At 45.9% G+C, this 21825-nt stretch overlaps 3 protein-coding genes across 3 annotated transcripts; 1 reads left to right on the top strand and 2 right to left on the bottom strand.

Moving 5' to 3' along the window:
• Positions 1–186: 186 nt before the first annotated feature.
• LOC102708137 (probable prolyl 4-hydroxylase 9) lies at positions 187–4087 on the bottom strand. The gene is made up of 8 exons (XM_006650570.3): positions 3822–4087; positions 3569–3691; positions 2484–2641; positions 1919–2021; positions 1298–1393; positions 1006–1071; positions 819–938; positions 187–613 (listed from the first exon to the last, which is right to left on the bottom strand). Exons 1-8 carry the CDS (start codon positions 3978–3980, stop codon positions 527–529), a joined length of 912 nt encoding a protein of 303 aa, XP_006650633.1. The 5' UTR covers positions 3981–4087; the 3' UTR covers positions 187–526.
• Positions 4088–10964: 6877 nt separating this feature from the next.
• On the bottom strand, positions 10965–13722 carry LOC102707852. Its single transcript, XM_015834804.1, has 5 exons — positions 13405–13722; positions 12262–13113; positions 11968–12053; positions 11729–11863; positions 10965–11186 (listed from the first exon to the last, which is right to left on the bottom strand). The coding sequence occupies exons 1-5, from the start codon at positions 13681–13683 to the stop codon at positions 11024–11026; spliced, it is 1515 nt and encodes a 504-aa protein (XP_015690290.1). The 5' UTR covers positions 13684–13722; the 3' UTR covers positions 10965–11023.
• Positions 13723–16358: 2636 nt separating this feature from the next.
• Positions 16359–19232, top strand: LOC102722567 (subtilisin-like protease SBT1.7). The gene has a single exon (XM_040521838.1). It carries the CDS (start codon positions 16642–16644, stop codon positions 18925–18927), a length of 2286 nt encoding a protein of 761 aa, XP_040377772.1. The 5' UTR covers positions 16359–16641; the 3' UTR covers positions 18928–19232.
• Positions 19233–21825: the final 2593 nt, after the last annotated feature.

Raw genomic sequence — 21825 nt, 5'->3', positions numbered from 1 at the left:
AAGTTTAGGCCAACAACTCTAAAAACTTGCAAAAGTTATTCTTTCCTTCTATTGTGAAAATTCCCCTAACTTCCAGACCAAGTGAATAGTTCTGCCAGGAGACTCAACAGAGAAGTAACTTTTTTTCTCACTAGTTCATTCACGCTTATGAAAATTGAATAAATGTAAAAACTTGCATAAGTTCCTTCGTTCCTTCTATTACGAAAATTTCCCAAACAGGTGAATAGTTCTGCCAGAAGACTCAAACATAGAAGTAACTTTTTTTCTCACTAGTTCATTGACGCTTATGAAAATTGAATAAATGTAAAAACTTGCATAAGTTCCTTCGTTCCTTCTATTGCGAAAATTTCCCCAAACAGGTGAATAGTTCTGCCAGAAGACTCAACATAGAAGCAACTTCTTTTCTCACTAGTTCATTCACGCTTATGAAAATTGAATAGATGTAATGTTCATAGAGAAACGTGTACAAAGATTTTTAGTATATATGCCTATGATCTATATGGGACGTGGAGACTACTAACCGCATTTACACTGCCTTACTCTTATCTCTAATCCATTTTGTAGCGACCCATTTTTCTCCTTTGATAACTGGGCAGCTACCATGAAGAGATGTCTGCAAAGCCCCACAACAAAGTTAAAATCCCAAACGATGCCTGGCTGCAATCCATCTAGAATCAATATTATAATTGAACTAGTGCAACTCTACATATGTCTTGAACAGAAATGAGCGTCCAGTACAAATAAAAGACGACTTCTTGATTTTGAGAATGCTTTTGTTAAAAGGGAAGTTGCGAACAAACTGAGTGGCAGGAACATACCGGATCAATGGTGCCATTTACCATAAGGGAGTAAAACAAGAGACCATCACCCTTCCTTGGTTTAACCTTTAAGCCGATGCACTTTTCATAGTCATAACCTATATCCATGTTTTCCCCATTCTGTAAATCAATAAAGAACATATTAGAATATGTTGACAGAATGCAAGGCAAAATCTTCAATGCTCACCTCATACGGGAACATAGTTTCTCCCCCTTCTTCAACATCCGTAAGATAAAGCAAAAAAGATGCAACCTGAAAAGTTGCATTTCAATTGTCCTTAGCTATATTGATATAAAATCATTTAACCAAAATTATTCTGGTCCAGTGGTTTATTAAGCAGACCATCACATGGTTTAATGGTAAAATGATTAACTGCCATTTTCAAAATCCTACCACCTCTGTTTACATAATAATAACAAAAAGAGCCCATCTTCTCGACATTACCAAGAAAGCAAAGCAAGCAAATGTAGGAGCATACCCTTTGACTTTTTTGTGGCCCATACTGAGCTGGATCAAATGCGTCATAGTGTGAAGCATACCTCTGTCCAATCTCGTAACGGAGGATATTGAAGGGCTGTAACATAACAAGCTAACAAATGAATATGATAAAATAAAACTCCTTTTAATGGACATTCCAAATAAATCTGAATGATCACAAAGCTATATTTCATATAGGTAGTAATACAACCGTTTAATACTTTGATGAAGATAGAAACGTTAACAATCACACATAGGAATACCAAAAGTTTCACATTCATATATCAGTGTCAGCATCCCCAAAAGGGTAAAAAAAATCAAGTAAAATCTGCAAAGATTATGGCGCTGCAAGGACCAATAAGAAACATTTTCTGCTTTCTTAACAATTGCATCATTTATACATACTCTTTGTATAGAAAATATCATGTCAAGAAGAATAATTTAAGCTCCGAAGGTCTTGTTTGGTACAAAATGCCACTGACAGCGTCAGTGCACATAGCAGAAACGATGAATCGACTAAAATGTGGATGAAACGCTAGAGATAATAATTTCTTTGGTTCTTCTGATTGGAAAGAAGAATGCTATAATCTAGTGGATAATCCCAAAATTTATAAACGAGTACCTCCCCATGACTTTTAGGGATCATGGTGACCTTTGCAATCTTCATTTCAATGTCTGCAAGGGTTCCAGTTGGATCTTCATCAGAACTTAGAAATGCGCCTGAGCTGTTTGGCAATAGCAATTTACCGTTAGTGCATAGCAAAATTATAAGACCATAGTGAATAGTCGTGAAAGGGTTCCAGTTGGATCAAGGCAAACTGGCAAACTATAATTTGAAACCTCAACTACAAAAAGCATATATTACTATAGAATCATGTCAAAATGAAATATATAACCAAGCACTCTTACATGCCAAATCTTTATATAGGAAATACAAGAGAATAGATGGCTAATTCCCATTTGAAACCAAAGAAATTTCTTAAACGGTTATCATTTGAGTACCTATGCATCGTGTATTCATGTTCCCACTAAAGGAAGCACATAAACAAAAGAAAAAAAAACGAATTTTGATTGCTTAGAACTTCCATTGTACCATGAGAAGTATCAGAAATCTGGCATGATCGCGGATCCAATTATGTTAACTTTAATTTATAGCAAGCACCGTTTGACTATAATTATGCACTTACCTTGTCCTTATTCCTTTGGTGCTCTCGTCGGTTTCTCCTTTTCTTAAAGCCAATGTTGATGGCATAAGCCTTTGTTTAGCAGTTTTTACAATATTTTCACACTGCCGCGATGTTGCAAATTGTGGGAAATATAATGCACGAGGTTGCCAGCTCAAAATCTGCAAAACAAAAACATCCTTACATTACTAAAGTACCATAAATCAGGTAACCGTAGAAAATTAGAGGGGTGACAGGCAGTATTGATTAATGCAACTGAGACTGTGGTTCAACAAAAGTAAGCTTATACATAAAAGAAGTTCATTGCATACTTACTAAAAATGACTAGTGGGTTGTTCTTCAGGGCTAGGACATTAAACAGTCAATTAAGGATCAGAGCATGATACTTACGTTTATTAATTAATTAAACAGTCAGTTAGAGTAATAAATATGCAGAATACAGCTATACAGTGCATGAAATCTAGTAGTTCCACCAATTACTGGTAACAACTTTCCTAAAAAAGGCAACAGCATGTCCACATCGTCTAGTAGCACTGTTTATAATTATCTCTTATAGGGATATATCAATGATGTACTAGAAACCTCAAACGGGCTAATTTCCCATACGATTAGCTAATGGATCAGCTCAACTACCAGCAAAACAAACTTATCCTGGACGTGCACATCGCATCATTCTCAAAGTAAATAAAAAAGGTTCACCTATGTAATTACGCTACCATAAGTGAGGCTGTCACATATTCCACACGAGCACGGAGTGTCCATGTATGCCATCATGCCATCACATCCAAACCCACGACATTTGCATGCTCACAACAACCTGAATTCCCCCAGAGTATCACATGGAATCTCTTTTATACCGACAATAAGCTTGGATTCGGCCGCCACTTTACGCCAGCAGATTACTTATTCCACACGCGTCCATCAGAACAAACCAAATGGAATGAAGGGTTCTTCTCGTGACGTAAAATTCACTAAGAACACCATGGCCCCCGTGCTCGTCACCTCAAGTCAAATCAGAAAACAAAACAAAAAATGCGAGTAGAGTATGCAGCAAATCGCAGCGGGTTGGAATCCAAACGAGGCATGACCTGGTAAGGGATCAAGGACGGCTCCGGCTCGCCGGACACGCCATACGCCATCCCCGGCCACGCCGCCTCCAGCAGCCGCTCCCTCCTCATCGGCGCTTCCAGCTCCTCCTCCGCCTGCGGATCCTGCCTCGGGCACACGACACAACCGCGCGCCAAAACCAAAACCACCCAGATCAGAACCGACACAGCGAATCCGCCAAAAAATTCAAAAAAAACGAAGCGGTGTCGCCGACGCCGTTACGCTCGTCGCTACCTGGGTGAAGAGGAGGGAGCCGAAGAAGCCGGCGAGGAAGAATAGTGAGCAGGAGAGGAGCACCACGGGGAGCCGCAGCCGCGTGCGCATCAGCCCCGGGCCGCCGGCTCCCCCGCCACCTCCTCCGCCGCCGCCTCCCCTGATGACTCCGCCCTTCATGCCTGCCCGCGACCTCGCGCTCCCTCCCCCGGTGGCGAGTGGTGGTGACGCGTGGCGTGCCGCGCCCAGCTGCTGCGGGGTAGCGGGAGGCCGAGGAGGAAGACGAGGAGAGAGTCAAGAGAGATAGAGAGAGAGGCGAGGCGGGGTCTTCTCTCTCTCCCGTCCCGTGTGGAGCGTTTTTTTGTTCTTCGGGTGGCGAGCGAATCTCCCCGACGAGTGGGACCCCGCGCACTCCACAGACGCAGCGCTTTACGTGCGTGGAACGGGATAAACCAGTTTCGTCGTTTAATGTTATACCAGTTGCAGTGACTTGCCTTTCCTATTATAATGGACCGGTGATAGAAAAGTTTTATTATTATCTTTTTCACAAGTAATGCTAACGTATTAAATGTTTCTTTTAAGCTCCTAACCATTTGATGATTTGATTTTGATCCAGTCAAGTAGTATCGTCTGCTTCTCAAAATAAACTTATTTAATAAAACTATTCATCCACTACCGACTCATATGAACCAATAATAAGTGTTCTCTATTTAATTTTTAAGTAATTATAGCATTTTTAATCATTTTTATTTATTTTCTTAATACTCGCAGGTGACTCCATGTATACTGATATTTTAGGACAGAGATGGTAGTTATGAAAAATCAAGGTGGAAGCATAATTTGTCACAAAAGTTTGTTTAATAGTTTTTTTTACATATATTTCAATTTAATCTATTGAACGTAGGGGTGGATGCGGCGTGAGGGCTCCAGCCCCTCTATACGCGGAACCCTCCTTAGAAAATAGGGATGAGAGAAGGGGAAGAAGAGAGGAGGCAAAAAGAAAAAGAAGAAGGTAACCAACCTCTTAACCTTTAGACACTAGATCTGTCCTTAATTAAACGGGATTCGTTAGTACGCTAGGAATTCGAGATATACGGGCGATAAAAGATTGGTAAAAAATCTGGCTGCATCTCCATTACTTTGGAGAGAAACTATATTGCTTCAAAGTCAGTTACTGGGAGATTAAAAACCAGTGAAATATGTAATCTATGATTAGTAATGAACAGATCATGTGTTCAGTGGCGAACCTAGAATAAAAGTTACCGAGGATCCAATACATGCTAATTATTTATTTTTATACTTATATATTAGCTAATATTAATATGATATAATTTAGTAAGAATCGGATAATCTCTAGTACCGAATTCCGTGCAGTTTCTCAGCCAACTAACATGTCCACGTGGCACACCTAGCACCATGCGATTATCCACCGGATGTCACAGCTAGCACCGTCCGATTATCCACCGGACCACACCAGCAACTTCGGGCGGAGAGACGTGCCACGTGGCACAACCAAACTCGAGCTTCTCTCTTTCTTCCCGGAGGCAGCGCAAACGCTGGGTACCGCCCACGGCGAGGTCGCCAGCCGAGGCCCGCCGTCAACATCGCCGCCGCCGAGGTCGCCCGCCGCCGAGCTCCGTCGTCCCCGACGCGCCCGCCGAGGCCCGCCGAGGTCGCCCGTCACCCCCGAGATCTGCCGCGGCCGAGCTCCGCCGCTGGGACACGGCCGTCGTCAGCTCCACCGCGGGGAACCGCCGCCTCGCCCACGCTGAGGTCGCCCGCCGAGGCCTGCCGTTGCCGCCGCCGATGCCCGCCGCCCAGATCTGCCGCGGGGACGCGGCGGGGCGGCGGAGCGCGACGGAGATGTTCTTGGTGGACTGGCTCGACGGTGGCGCGGGGGTGGACATGGACGAAGCGGAGGTGGCCTTCTTCGTGCGGCGCGGGCGGCAGTGCTACTGCTTCCCCTGGCACTCACACCAGCGCGTCGGTGGGGCGGCAAGGGTGGAGGAGGAGAGCTGGTGGCAGCGAGCCGTGGACGCCGTCCTCAAGGTGCAGAAGTGGTCGGAGCCACGACCGCCACTCGGCGATGGTGGCAGAAGAGGGAAAAGTCACCGGATCCAAGCTCGCCTTGGCCCACGACGACGATGCAACGCCGCTGGTCTACCACCACCTCCTCCCCCTCCAAATCATGGCCAGGAGGTATAGACGCCGCGGTGGCAACAAGAACCACCTATCGGCACCCCCGCTCTGCTCCGGTGATAGGATCGAGAGGATAGAGTACAGCGAGAAAGAGGAAATGAGAGAGACGAGAAAATACAACCGAGGGATAAGCTCACTGCTGCCAAGTCTGATCTGTCGATCGATGCCTCAATGGCCTGTCTGTCTCTAGCGATTTTCTATTTGCAAACGAGAAAATACAACCGAGAGATAAGCTCACTGCTGCCAAGTCTGATTCGTCGATCGATGCCTCAATGGCCTGCCTGTCTCCAGCGATTTTCTATTTGCAAACGAGAAAATACAACCAAGGGATAAGCTCACTGATGCCAAGTCTGATCCATCAATAGATGCCTCAATGGCCTGCCTGTCTCCAGCGATTTTCTATTTGCAAACGAGAAAATACAACCGAGGGATAAGCTCACTGCTGCCAAGCCTGATCCGTCGATCGATGCCTCAATGGCCTGCCTGTCTCCAGCGATTTTCTATTTGCAAACGAGAAAATACAACCGAGGGATAAGCTCACTGCTGCCAAGTCTGATCCGTCGATCGATGCCTCAATGGCCTGCCTGTCTCCAGCGATTTTCTATTTGCAAACGAGAAAATACAACCGAGGGATAAGCTCACTGCTGCCAAGTCTGATCCGTCGATCGATGCCTCAATGGCCTGCCTGTCTCCAGCGATTTTCTATTTGCAAACGAGAAAATACAACCGAGGGATAAGCTCACTGCTGCCAAGTCTGATCCGTCGATCGATGCCTCAATGGCCTGCCTGTCTCCAGCGATTTTCTATTTGCAAACGAGAAAATACAACCGAGGGATAAGCTCACTGCTGCCAAGTCTGATCCGTCGATCGATGCCTCAATGGCCTGCCTGTCTCCAGCGATTTTCTATTTGCAAACGAGAAAATACAACCGAGGGATAAGCTCACTGCTGCCAAGTCTGATCCGTCGATAGATGCCTCAATGGCCTGCCTGTCTCCAGCGATTTTCTATTAGCAATTTCCTTGTCATATGCTCCAGTAAATAGTACAAGTATCTCTATAAATATCAGTAGATTAGCACTCACTTTTTTTTTTGGCAGGAACTTTAGGCCCCGTCTAGATCAAAATTTTTTTGAGTGTGATGTTGAATATTTGACTGGATATTAGAAGGGTTTTTGGATATGAATAAAAAAACGAATTTCACGGCTAGCCTAGAAACCGCGAGACGAATCTTTTAAGCCTAATTAATCCGTCATTAGCACATATTAGTTACCGTAGCATTTATGGCTAATCATAGACTAATTAGGCTTAAAAGATTCGTCTCGATTTCTTCCGTAAATGTGCAATTAGTTTTTTGTTTCATTTATGTTTAATACTTTATTTAGGTGTCCAAAGACTCGATGTGATATTTTTGGAAAAAAAATTTGGGAACTAAACAAGGCTTTATTTAAGCTAAGATTTATTTGTGGATTAATGGACCATTAGTAAACATATAGGCCGTAATCTCAGATGAAAAAAAAAACTGCAGGAGCTCAGTTCAACAAGAAGCTCACTAGCACTGGTGAACTTCTCCATCCATGCTCATGCTCAGGCCATATGTTTGTTAGTAGAGAATGGCCAGAAATGGCTAGAAACAAGTATTGGTTACAAATATATTGTAAAAATGAAAAAAAAATCTTATCCAAAGTAAAAAAAGAAGGCTACGATGGTTCAAAGTAGAACTTTAATAATGAAAGACGACTTAAGCAACATTCTTAGTACGGTTATTTCTTATATTCTATAATATAAAACTAAAAAACTTATTAAATTATCTAAGTAATATACACATGCTACAGAAAAGGAGAGAGCTTTGTTTAGTGACGGAGCTAGAAAATGTCTCACGTTTAATCTTGCTTAATTTGTAGTGTAATCTTTGTTGCTTAAATCATTTAAACATGTATTTCATTGGAGGTCATCGGGGTCACCGAACCCCGACAAAATACTCTAGCTCCAACTTCATACCATTCTTGATCTAACATGTTAAAAAATTAAGGATATTTTATATGGATCAGGATATGGTAAAAAAAGACTATGAAAAAATTAGGCTGACACAAACTTAGTTGGACGCAACAAGGCCACATCTTTTTCTTCATTTAAAATAATTCATAATAACATTAAATATACATTTATAATTATAATCACTAAAACATCTGGTCCATCTAAAATTATCGTGCAGCAAATCCGCATGACATCTTTTGAATATAACGAATAGTCAAACATGTATAAAAAAGTTAATGGCATCAAGCTGCTATGGGGTGCATAATAGTCCATTTATTTCCCTGACTACTATCTCATTATCTTATCGGCCTTTCTGTAGTTTATTCCATAGTATCTGTTTTTGAATCGCTAAAGATAAATATACAAAAGTTTTACCTATAAACATAACCATAAGCAAGAAAATAATGTCTTTTATGTAATTCTAAATCAGAAGAGTAAATGTTTACTCTACCTTAAGCATTCACTAAAACTATATCTATAAATAAGCAAATGACCTAAACTCCATAAGAGCGCAGCAAAGCTGCGCCAAGTTTTCTAGTTTACCCGGGGTCCGAGGACCCCGGGAGAATATACGTGGGATCGCCCCTGCCTGTGTTTTATCAAGTTTTCATGTGGCAGATAGATTTATGTGCCCCACCCCACGCCCTATCTACCATTATTGCATCTATGAGCCGTCCCCACACCCTCTTATTGGTATTCTTAACCGGGTATTCTTCGAATACACCCTTAGGATCTTCGTAAACACCTCCCGCTATTCCTTGTTCCTCCTCTGACGACAGATAATGCCACAGCTTCGTATTGCTCTTGCTCCTCGTCTCACGGAATGGGCCTGACACCGCAGTTTACAACAATTATTGGAGCCAAAAGAAAAAGGGGAAAGGCATGTGCATGAGTTCATCCATATGGTGAAAAAGCAACTCCTGGGGGTCCTGAACACAACAAACTTGTACTCGCAACCAACCCGTGAACATGAAGACACATTGGCACTTTCTTCACCAGTGATATATATATATACATCAGGATGTAATCATGCAACATCAAAATAGACCGAGTACTTTAAACCTAAATAAACTTAATGTAGACACACCGTTCTCCCGGAAATGTTCAGGCCTCTTGGTCAATGAATTCCGACAATTCCATGGATGTAATGTATTTAGCCAGATTGATCCCTGGGGAATAATTGTCTAGTTCCTCCCAAACAAAACCAGAAATTAACAGATCTACTCTTCTTTGAACTGCATTGTCCCGAAGAGCCAAAGTTTCCATAGGAAGATCAACAGCAGAGAGTTAGTGTGCGCAGATCAAAGTGCAATCTTTCATAAAGTGGAATTGTAGGAGCAAAATTCATTGGCTCGAAATCAACAATATGTCAACAATCTTTCATCAAGTGGAGCATAATTCATTGACTCAACATTAACAATATGACAACAAAAGCATGCACAACCCAGTCGCTACCTAAGACAATTCACTGATCACTATCCCCCTCCATGCAGAGCTGTTGCTGGTACTTTTCTATAGTGTTTTCCCATAATTTAAGAATTGACCAAACAAAATACTAGGAATTTCTATAAACTGCTAACCAATAATAAAAATAAGTATATGAGAATATACAAGTATTATCTGAATGATGTACTACCTTAGAACGTTCACGATAAGCTCGGTTGTTGCCTCACTAAATTTAGAGGGTGCTGTTTCCTTATCTCTGTGGTCTAGTGTAAAATCAATATGCCAAGCAGATGAAACTCCAGTCAAGTAGCCAAGTAACCAGTTTTAATAGGGAATCAACTTAGTCCCTTACTCCCACCAGTTGGTCACAAGATAAGTTCAGGATAACTGGCCATATGGCTGTAAGAAATTCAACGCAATTTGGATTAAAATTCTTACAAACATTGGCAATATACAAAACACAGACAATGTTAGATAACAATAACCATGGAAAAGGCACATGCCATTGCAAATGTGCAACTGTAGGACTCAGGTAAATTTTCTTCCGCTTGATAACAGACAAATATGTCTTCAAGATTTCTATCGGCATGACATTGAGGACATGTTATGTGGCACAAACATATTTAAAAAAATGTATACATCTGCTGTAACATAAAATTACTTGTCTTATTGAACCATTTTTGTGGATTAAGACAAAAGAGCATGATGGCCAGATGATGTTGCCAATGTTTAGAGTAGCATCCCTTCTCCCAAAGAAACCAGGATCATTCCTTTTCCCAGAAAGAAATGACATGCAGAAAAAATTACAAAATTTTAGGTAATTTCATTCACCACTGAACCGTATTGTTATAATGTTTTGGGTTCCTAGTTGTATGCAGTGCTGAATGCTCACCCAAACAATGCCCCCTCCAGTTCGATAATTCTTGTCTGGACAAGGGTGTGGTTAAACTTTTAAAATTTTGACTATTAATAACTTTTAAAATATTTAGTTTGAAAACAGTAGGACAACATTTATAGATGAGCCATAAAGAGTGTTTTAATAAAAGTAACTATCTATTATTTTTTGTATATATTTAATAGAAAATCATAGTCAAAAATGGATTTAGAAGACCATGTCGTTGTCTAATGACATGAACTATCAAACTGGCGGGAGTTAAGTGGTTACAAGGTGCATGTGTAGTCAATACAATGCAGACTTAGAATTGTAAAGATTATAACTTGTGGAGAAATGCAACAGTTGAGCTTATTTACCATAATGTCTGTCCTTTCGTAGAAAATGGAGTGGAAATACTGGGACCCATAACTAAAAACTATGAACCAGGGTTCTCAGATCCAACAATCAGCACAGTGTCTCAGATAATTTTGCTTATCATATCTACAGCTGCACTATATATCTTTAGCTGGTGCCACGATGCTACATAGACAGACCAAAATATCAAAGATAGGATCAACAGGTCAACAAGGTATGACATCATAGCATCAGAGTTGTTAAAGAAGGGTATCAAATTCCTGAAACTGCTCCCATTTGTCATTATGTTCTCATATCAACTTCCCTTTCCCCCATTGAAAATTTTTTTGTACAATTGACGAATATGAGATGATTGCAGTTCCAGGAAGGTTGTAATGCTCCATTTCCTTCGCTGAGCATCCTCAATATCCAAAGATCTGTAAGCCAGAGCCGCCAGATACATTGCTGGATGCAACCTCCTGCAGTTTTGGTTTAAAAGAGTCTTTATGTGTGAAATTTAAAATAAAGCTAGATATGAATGGTCATATTTTTCAGTGTGCATGCAATTTACAACCAATTATGGAAAGGGAAAATCTTACCTAAAATAAACGCACATAACCTACACAAACCCTTTTCCCCAACACAAAGCTAAAAGGACCCATGGCATACAGCCTTTACAATTCAACCTTTTGTAAAAATAACAGCTTAAAAAAATTCCAATGCATTCAGCATCAATGAGGATCTGTCTAGATAAAAAATCTAAACTTCTGAATTGCAACAACAACAACAACAACATATTACATACAAAGTAATGAAATGCAGTTTTTTTTAACTTGAAACTAGATCATAGTGGTAGATAGATGGCAAAGTTTAGGAAATCAGCTTTCTCAGCCACTCCACAAGACTAAAGTAAAATATAATATCCTGAAAGATGTGCATTTTTCATGGTAAGTTACAAATCCTTTACACTTGATAGTAATACAACATTATAAACAATCTGAGCTAACATTGTCAAGTGCACCTTTCAGAGTGTTCATTGGAACCATCCCAGTGTCTTGGTGATAGAATTTTCCTTCCTTTCTTGTCCCTTCCAAATGTTTCAATGTACCACCCACCAGTGTCATGCATGTAACAACGAGGCTCAAAAAGCCAATATCTGAACAGAGTGTTATAATTATAAGAGGGTTTGTTATTACTACACCGTATGTCTCAATGCAACATGATTGCAGCCCAGACGAGAAGATAGAAAGGAAAGCATACCTACTAGGTGGTAAGCGTGCCCTACTACATCGACACTCACAGGGAGAAACTTCATCTCCAACTTGGTACCAGTGCATGTGTTTGACCTGTAAAAAAAGTGCAACTAACATTCAACACGGTATGAGCCTGAAAATTAATGTGCACTGCATCCAGTTATACAGCAATAGATAGTGCAAGCTAAAGATGGGAGTTGCTTGAATTCCATTTGCAGATCATATAGATTATTTACATAACGTACCAAAGAAACTTGAACATGACATATAAAAATGTGATAAATGTGCATAGCGTGCATACCATTAATGTTCTGTGCTTGACAATTACATGTGTCTTTAGCCCACAGCTATCATAGACACAGCAAGAGCCTTCCTCCCCAGTGGTGGCCAAACCAGTAATAGTTCCCAGCACAAGATGCCCTTGTATCGAATCAGACACAGCCACATCATTTGGGACGAGAAATACATGTATGTGATCTTCCACATCTGATTTGTCAATGCAACTACATTGGGGCCTCCTTGTTGCAGTAGCTACTAATTTGCCACAAATCCACAATTCAATATCCTTATAGGCATCTGATTGAGGATTATCATGATTGTCCATCTCTCTCTTGTGAACATATACAGGACTGGTATGTACCGAACTTTTCTCCAAGTTTGTTGAAACATTCTGACTAGTCCCATAAGTTTTAAAACCAGATAGTGTCCGCTTCTCCAGACAAGCATCTGGCAGCTTTTGAACACTATCAGCTAGATTAACAGTACCAAACAGATCACGACCTGACACAAGGTGCAATATCTCGGGGGTCTCATACACAGACCTCTCCTCAGCTTCAAAGCAATCAGGAAGGAGATCCACAGACTGAACATCTGGACCATAGTATGCAGCATGGATTGCTGAGTACAGTTCACTTTCAAGCCTATCAAAGCAACCTGACCCTGTCGCAACCCTCTTCTTCGTAACAATGTCATCAATAGTGAGCCTATACCATTTTAGCCATTCAACAACATTACTTTCTCTTGCTACTACAATGCCTGAACCACTTGGATTTGGATACACGTGTTGAGATGGCCTAGGATGTTTCTGCAAAACACGCCTCTGCGATCGGAGGTAGATATCATAGTGAGCCCTTCTCTGCGAATCTGATAGGATCTGCAACATCACAAGATTATCAATCACTATATTTGTTAATATTTTGCTTGCTTCCTAGTTCATAATAGAGTGAATTTCTGACTATACTCCACATGTTTATCAGCTATCACTTAACCAATTCCCTCCAGATGCGTAAGGGTAGCAATGTTTTGCACCCTCAATTGAGCAAGACCGTCACTAGCGGTGATAATATGTTTGCACTCAGGATTTGATTGCATTAATATTGAAGAGTGAAGACGAAAATTGGAGGCCATTCCCTTATCCCAGTAGCCAAATGAATCGAATAGGCACCTCGTAGGCAGCGAGGATCTGAAGGAAGTGGCTGGAGCCGGCGGAGGCGGCGGCGACGTCGGGGTGGGTCTCCTTAGCGAGGCGATGGAAGGAGGCCTTGATCTCGGCGAAGGAGCTGGTCTCCCCCACCCCAAGCACCTCGTAGGCGCTCTTCCCGGCGAGCTCATCGTCACGGGCGGAGGTGCTCACCGGCCGACCGCGCCACGCGAGGGGGAGCGGGAGGGCCGCCTCGCCGCGGAGGAGGAGGAGTCGCCGGAGCTCCGCCACCCGAAGCGCCATCCCATCACACCGCTGCCGCCGTTGGTCTGTCGAGTGGGCCCGGAGCAGTAGAGTAGAGAGGTAGGCGACGTGGCACGTTTGGATGCGAATGACTGGGCCGTTAATGGGCCTCTTTTTGTGCAAAAACAACTTCCCGGCCAAATATTTGTGGGCCATATAGGAATATTTCAGTAGATCAGCCTGGTTAGATGCAATTTGGTGCTCAGCGACTACTAAAAAATACTACATCTATCCCAAAATAAGTTAATTTTTCAGTTTTGATATCATGTTTTGACTCTTTGTCTTATTTAAAAAAATTACGATCAATATTTTTATTATTACTAGATGATAAAACATGAATAGTATTTTATATGTGACTAATTTTTTAATGTTTTTTTATAAATTTTTCATATAAAACGAATTATCAAACGTTAGATAAAAAATCAAAAAATAAAAAATAAGGTTATTACAGAGAACTAGTAGGTTGGTAGATGCGCGTGTTGTCCTGTAGGACCTGTACGGCGGGCGGTATTTTAGGAATTTTTTTTTTCTTTCACCGGCCTTGCTCTGACGAGGAGAGGTTCGGCACGTTTGTCCATCCACCATCACCGTCGTCGTACGTAAACTAACACATGCATCGCTTTGGGAACTGCGGGTTCATGGCTTCACACTACACTACTACTACTATCCTATTACATCGTCGCATACTGTGTTCAGTATTTGTGTACACATCGCCTTTTACATCAGTTCAGTTTCGCTCTTATCCACTCCACAGCAACGGACAAGAAACGCCAGAAGCAAAAAAAAAAAAAAACGCACAGCATGGGCACACAAACGCACCCGCGCGCGCGTTTCACACTGCTCTAGGCGGGTGGAGAACTGCGGAAGCACGCGCGTTTGCCCGAAAAGAGCCACGCCCCCATCAAAAGGTCGGAAAAATCGAGTAAAAACGCCGCAAACGAGAGCGAGCGAGCGAGCAAGCACCGTGCCGCTCTGACCACCGCGTGACCCCGCTTTGCCTGCCAGCCAGCCACGCGCTGCTGGCTGGCGCTGCCGCGCTCACCGCGTGCTCACCGCCGCTCGCCGCGAGCTTCGCAGCGCCGCGCCCATCGCGAGCCGCCGGCAAAAAGCACGCAGCCGCCCAGGGGCGGAGCTACTCTATGGGCAAGGGATGAGGCACCCGGTTCGAAATTTTTTTTTGGCGCTGGTGTTCATCTATTTTCACCATATATATATATATATATACAATTTAAATTTAGGTAATCATAATTGCTAAAAATCGGTTCAAAGCACTAGTAATTAGTTGTCGCTCCTTGTTGTATTTCTATCTAGCTCCGACCCAACAGCAACCGACGTAGACGACGGCTCGCTGTGGGTCCCCGGCCAGCCGTACGTCCCGTGTCGTCCACACGGAAATAGTCATTACGCGGTGATCGATCGTCCGTGGCGAGCCATCACTGCGGCCGGCGCACATCGGCACATGAATATGCAATAACGGAAATGTGGACGTGTGGTGTACCTAGCCGAGACAAATGAAGGAACGGACGGACGGCCGGCTGCTGTGAGCTGGTGGTGAGGCTGTGCAATCCAGAAAGGCAGAAAACGGCTCGTGCCTTCATAGAGTGGGATGGAAGCTAGAAAAGGCCACTGGCTACAAGCCCGTGGATGTCAAACGCGGAGTTTGCTGATACAGCACTGCACCACGAATGCATTTGCAACTTGCAAAACCAGTCTAAACTGGCGAAATTCTCGTGCTGTATAAAGATCTATCACCGTTTCTTTTAGCAAGTTTGTTGCTGATAAATTCGTACGGGAACTGCCGCTACAACGGTCACAGCTCACACAAACACTGGGCCGAGCCAAACTTTTAGGCCGACTGCATGCGTGCAACCCGGCCCACGGTAGAGGTCCCGTCCCGATGCGCCCGTCCTCCAACTCTTTCGGCTCTTGTCCATTCCACACTTACAATTTCCAGTTCAGGCAAACGAGACAAGGCACACCGCACACGTAAAAATCGAAGATTTTTTTGCCATCGCCTTTGCGGATGCTCACGGGTTGTTGATCTCATGATCTGTTACGGTCGATGTGGACAAGCAGTTTTTGTGACGGTCGTGTGGACTCGAAGGCCATACTGATACTAGGCAACAAACTAACATGCGTTTAACAAAAGCAAGCGTTGTATCCTAGCTCTCGCGTCGAGTCACGTTGGCTGCCATCATCCAAGCTGCTGCCCATGCGCGCACGGGCACGGTGCACAGCGAAGCGAAGCGGACGCCCATCGCGGCGCAGTCCTCCACCACGGCACCAACACCTCCATGCTACAATCACACCCAGCACTACAGCAAGCCAAAGAAAACACACAATCCTGCATTTCATGCATGCACCCGTGATTATGAAAAGAGCCAATCCATTATTGTAACATTTTCTGAATGCTGTCAGTGCATATAATATTAACGTACCTTCTTAGTTAAATAAATGATACTCTCCGGATGGAACAAATGGGAGGAGCTCATCATCCATATCTAATGGAGATAATCACAGGCACAGCACAAATTGCCTGGCTCTTCCATGGGATTAGCATGCCGCATCGCGGTTAACAATTTCACAGGATTGCAACTGTTGTTGACCACCACCACTAGTACCGGTTACTGATTACTACTCGCCTTTTTCACAGTCTCTGCAAAGCGGGCATCTTTTTGCCCCCATGAAACGGTCATGTGAACCAGAGATAGAATGAAGAGCAAGCCATGTGCAAACAGCAACACTCTCTTCCTCCTCTCACCACTGGACTCGCTCGCTCTCGCCTCGCCTTCCCTTCCCTTCGCTGAAGCATCCGTCCATCTGTTCCCTTGTCCTCTTGCAATCATTCAATCCTTGCTCGATTCTATAAACACACAGTGAGCTCCGATCCGTTGCCCTCAGTGCCAGCCATCGCTGCCAGGCGCAGAGCTCGCCGTTCTTGGTTTCTCTTCCCCCACGATGTGGCGCCATGGCGAGAAATGTGTGACCTTTGCTGTCGCCGCCGCGATTCTTGTGGCGGCGGCGGCGGCGGCGGCCGTTCGGGATGAGAGGAGGACCTACATCGTCCACATGTCGCGGTCGGCGATGCCGAACGATTTTGCGGAGCATGGCGAGTGGTACGCGGCGTCGCTGCAGTCGGTGTCCGACGCGGCCACCGTGCTGTACACCTACGACACCCTCGTCCATGGCTACTCGGCGCGGCTGACGCGCGCGGAGGCCGAGGCGCTGGAGTCGCAGCCGGGGGTGCTCTTCGTTAACCCGGAGGTGCGGTACGAGCTGCACACCACCCGGACGCCGGAGTTCCTGGGGCTGGACCGCACGGACGCGCTGTTCCCGCAGTCGAACACCGGCAGCGACGTCATCGTCGGGGTGCTCGACACCGGCGTGTGGCCGGAGAGGCCGAGCTACGACGAAACCGGGCTCGGCCCCGTGCCGGCGGGCTGGAAGGGGAAGTGCGAGGAAGGCAACGACTTCAACGCCTCCGCCTGTAACAAGAAGCTCATCGGCGCGAGGTTCTTCCTGACCGGGTACGAGGCGGCGAAGGGCCCCGTCGACACGTCCAAGGAGTCGCGGTCGCCGAGGGACAACGACGGGCACGGCACGCACACCTCGAGCACGGCGGCGGGCTCCGCCGTGCGTGGCGCGGACCTGCTCGGGTACGCCGCCGGGACGGCGAAGGGCATGGCGCCGCACGCGCGCGTCGCGACGTACAAGGTGTGCTGGGTCGGCGGGTGCTTCAGCTCCGACATCTTGAAGGCCATGGAGGTGGCGGTGACCGACGGCGTGGACGTGCTCTCGCTCTCGCTCGGCGGCGGCACCGCGGATTACTACCGCGACAGCATCGCGGTGGGTGCTTACAGCGCCATGGAAAGGGGGATCTTCGTGTCCTGCTCGGCGGGGAACGCTGGGCCGGGCTCGGCGACGCTGTCGAACGGCGCGCCATGGATCACCACTGTTGGCGCCGGGACACTCGACCGCGACTTCCCCGCCCACGTCGTCCTCGGCAACGGCAAGAACTACTCCGGCGTCTCCCTTTACAGCGGCAAGCCTTTGCCCACCACGCCGGTGCCATTCATCTATGCCGGGAACGCGTCGAACAGCAGCATGGGCGCGCTCTGCATGTCCGGCAGCCTCATCCCGGAGAAGGTCGCCGGCAAGATCGTCCTCTGTGACCGTGGCACCAATGCGAGGGTCCAGAAGGGCTTCGTCGTCAAGGACGCCGGTGGTGCCGGCATGGTGCTCGCGAACACGGCCGCGAACGGCGAGGAACTCGTTGCTGACGCACACGTCCTCCCGGGGGCCGGCGTCGGGCAGAAGGCCGGCGACACCATGAGAGCGTACGCATTGTCCGATCCGAACCCGACGGCCTCCATAGGATTCGCCGGAACACAGATTGGCATCCAGCCATCTCCCGTCGTGGCCGCCTTCTCGTCCAGGGGGCCCAACACCGTGACGCCCGGCATCCTCAAGCCGGACCTGATCGCGCCCGGCGTCAACATCCTCGCCGCGTGGTCCGGATCCGTCGGCCCCTCGGGGCTCGCCGGCGACAACCGGCGGGTCGGCTTCAACATCATCTCCGGCACCTCCATGTCGTGCCCGCACGTGAGCGGGCTGGCGGCGTTGCTCCGCGCGGCGCACCAGGACTGGAGCCCCGCGGCGATCCGCTCCGCGCTGATGACCACGTCGTACAACGGTTACCCCAACGGCAACGGCATCCTCGACGTGGCGACCGGCCTCCCGGCTACGCCGCTCGACGTCGGCGCCGGGCACGTCGACCCCAGCAAGGCGGTAGACCCGGGCCTCGTGTACGACATCACCGCCGCCGACTACGTCGACTTCCTCTGCGCCATCAACTACGGGCCGATGCAGATCGCCGCGCTCACCAAGCACACGACGGACGCTTGCAGCGCCAACCGCACGTACGCGGTGACCGCGCTCAACTACCCGTCCTTCTCCGTCACGTTCCCGGCGACCGGCGGCACGGAGAAGCACACCCGCACGGTCACCAACGTCGGCCAGCCGGGGACATACAAGGTAACCGCCAGCGCCACGGCAGGCAGCACGCCGGTGACGGTGTCCGTCGAGCCGTCGACACTGACCTTCACCAAGTCCGGCGAGAAGCAGAGCTACACGGTGAGCTTCGCGGCGGGCGCGATGCCGTCGGGCACGAACGGGTTCGGCCGGCTCGTCTGGTCCAGCGACCACCACGTGGTCGCCAGCCCGATCGCCGTGACATGGACCTGACACCGTCGTCGTCTCCACCGTAGCAGCAAAATCATCGCGCTTCCTAGCTAGATCTTCTCGACGAAGCGGCATGGCAGCAATGGCGATCCATTCCGGATGCAAGAGATCATCCAGGATAATTAGCGTGTAATCTGCCGATTAGTGTGGCGAATTATCGTTTCAATTTCATAGCTCCAGCCCTGTTAGTTGTTCCCACTGTGGCATAGCGAGGAAGTGAGTGAGTGAGTGATCGAGTTAGCTCTCCTCCTAAACAGGAGTCCAAAATTTGAAGGATAAATGAATGAACCATCAAGTGGTTACTACTACTACTAGCATATACTAGTACGGATCAACCTCCGGCGATTTATATCTGTATTTCGTACACCACCAACAACTTGTCCAGTTTTATCGTGTGCTCCTCGAAACCGCGAAGAATCAGAGTTGTATACTCCGTTTAGCTGACAGTGGTCAGTCATAGGTTGGACACCATGCATTGGATTCCGTAATTAGGCACGACTCCACCAGCACTCAGCGGCACTTTTGTCGGTCACTGTGGATATTAAACTGAACCAAGCCAGAAGAACCGTGAACAAACCCAAGCTGACCCCAGACAGTATCATCGTTGCATGCATGCAGATGCAGCCATGAGATTGAGAGACTGTCATCGTGACATCGTCCCAGCTCGTCTACTACTACAAATCTCACATTAAATCCTAGTAGAACCCGGCAATTGATGAGACGAAATCGCTACGCCGTTTCCCCGCTGGATTGTAGGGTGCGTGTTCCGTCCTTGCGATTAGCAGGCACCACCTGCTGGCTGCTTGCTGCTGTCCTGCTTGCCTGGGTGGTACTACTCGTACTGTACCGCACGGGTACAGCTGCGGCCACACCCGCCTACCTACACAGACACGTGAGTCCCCTTTTGCTCGTCGCATCCGTGATTCCGTCCGTGTCATCTGGCAATCTGGCATGATGGACGTCAGGTTTACCGGGGCTATTCGTTCTGGTTTTTGATTGAAAAAACTAAAACGAAAAATAATTTTTAATTAAAATTCTTGTATACGTGTTTTGTTGATAAAAACAAATGATGAAAAATAGTCTATAATAAATAAATTTAAAATTATAAACATAAGAAATAAAACGATAAGACTGAAACGAAGGTGTTACTCTCTTTTTCTTCTTCTGGTTTCAGAGTGGAGTGCCCCCACATGGTCATGGCGACCTCTTCACATGCATGTCCCGTGCGGGCGCCGCGGTCCCAGGTGGATGAACTGGACGATGATGGATCATAGATATTTCGCCGCTTTTCCTCGTGCAAACGCGTGATGTGTGGTCAGTGGTAGCACCGTAGCAGCGGTCGTTTTTGGTGTGGGTTTCATTTCATTCATGCGAGGCGGTCGGTGTGATCAGGTGAATGGGCAGAGGGAATTGGTGAAAACGGCATGGGAGTGAAATCGGGTTTTGCCTTTTTGGTCTGGTTGCGATTGTGATTTCTCAAGACAAGCCTATCAGCAGATAGGTAAGTACACGCATTGTGCACTGATCTGCACCCTCCGCCCCGGCGCACCCAGCACATGGTTTTATTCACCTGATTTTTGTTAAAAACATTCTAAGGTGGTGTTTAGTTTACAAATTTTTTTTATAAAAACATCACATCAAGTTCTCGAATATATATTTGAAGTATTAAACGTAGTCTAATTACAAAATAAATTTTAGATTTCGGCTGAAAACCGCTGAGCCTAATTAACCCGTCATTAGCACATGTTCGTTACTATAACATTTATGGCTAATCACTTTCTAATTAGACTCAAAAGATTTGTCTTAAGATTTCTTCCATAACTGTGCAATTAGTTTTTGATTTATCTATGTTTAATGTTTTTTTAGGTGTCTAACGGTTTGATGTGATGTTTTAGAAAAAAATTTAAAAACTAAACAAGGCCTAGATACATGGGTTTTTTCAGGTTCGTGCCAGGACTGACTGCCATCTCCCCTGATATTTCGCCACGAGATACGTCGGTCGGTTAGTTCTCTCACCGTTAAAAGTCAGACAACACGATAAGGATACCATCTAGTACTTGATATTTTTGCGCTCTTTTTAGCGGCAATCTATGAGAACCAGAGTGTCAAACCACAACTCACCTCACTACCATCATCATTTCTCCGATTATACTTATCATTATAAGATAAAATTTAAATTTTAACCAAAATTTTGGAATTAGTTTTGTAATTTTTTTTATCAAATTTTATTTCATGTCTTTGTTTTTAGATAAAAACATGCATACAATTTTTATTTATAAATTATTTTTGTTATAAATACGGCGGTCCTACTGCCATAGAGCTTACTCAGCGCTTAGCACACAGCAGTCATTAGCGTAGTAATATAATTAAGGGTCCGATTAAATATTTAAAAATTTTAATTTCATCTATCAACTCTGGTCACTACTGTTGTATAATAATTTAAAGACGTGTAACTAAGTCAAAAAAGCCATACACTCTCTCCCCATACATTATGCATGTGTTTAGCAGAAAAAAAAATCAAATATTTGATCAAGAGCAATAACAAAAGTGTATAATCAAACGTTTGATCAATAATAGCAAAAATGTAAAATTAAGTTACTGTACTGGGCAGCTACAGGAAGGAGACGGATGTGCGACACTGTGCCGTGACCTGACTAGCCGTTGGAGCAGGGCACTTTCCTCGGGCGGTCGCCGGTCGGCACAGCCATCGGTTGCCGCGCCACGGCGAGCGTAGCGCTAGCGCCAGCCGACCGGCGTGCTCGCGACGGGGCATGTCGTCGTGGTGGTGGGCCGCCGCCGCTCGTCACGCCGCCTGACCCACCACCACCACCACCACCGGTACGCGGCGCCGAAATCAATGCCGCTGAGCACTGTGCACCGCGCACCCGCACCGGCACCGCC

This window comes from Oryza brachyantha, chromosome 3 (genome assembly GCF_000231095.2).
Source record: "Oryza brachyantha chromosome 3, ObraRS2, whole genome shotgun sequence".
Taxonomy (NCBI): Eukaryota; Viridiplantae; Streptophyta; class Magnoliopsida; order Poales; family Poaceae; genus Oryza; species Oryza brachyantha.
This window is presented reverse-complemented; position numbering and strand designations above follow the sequence as displayed.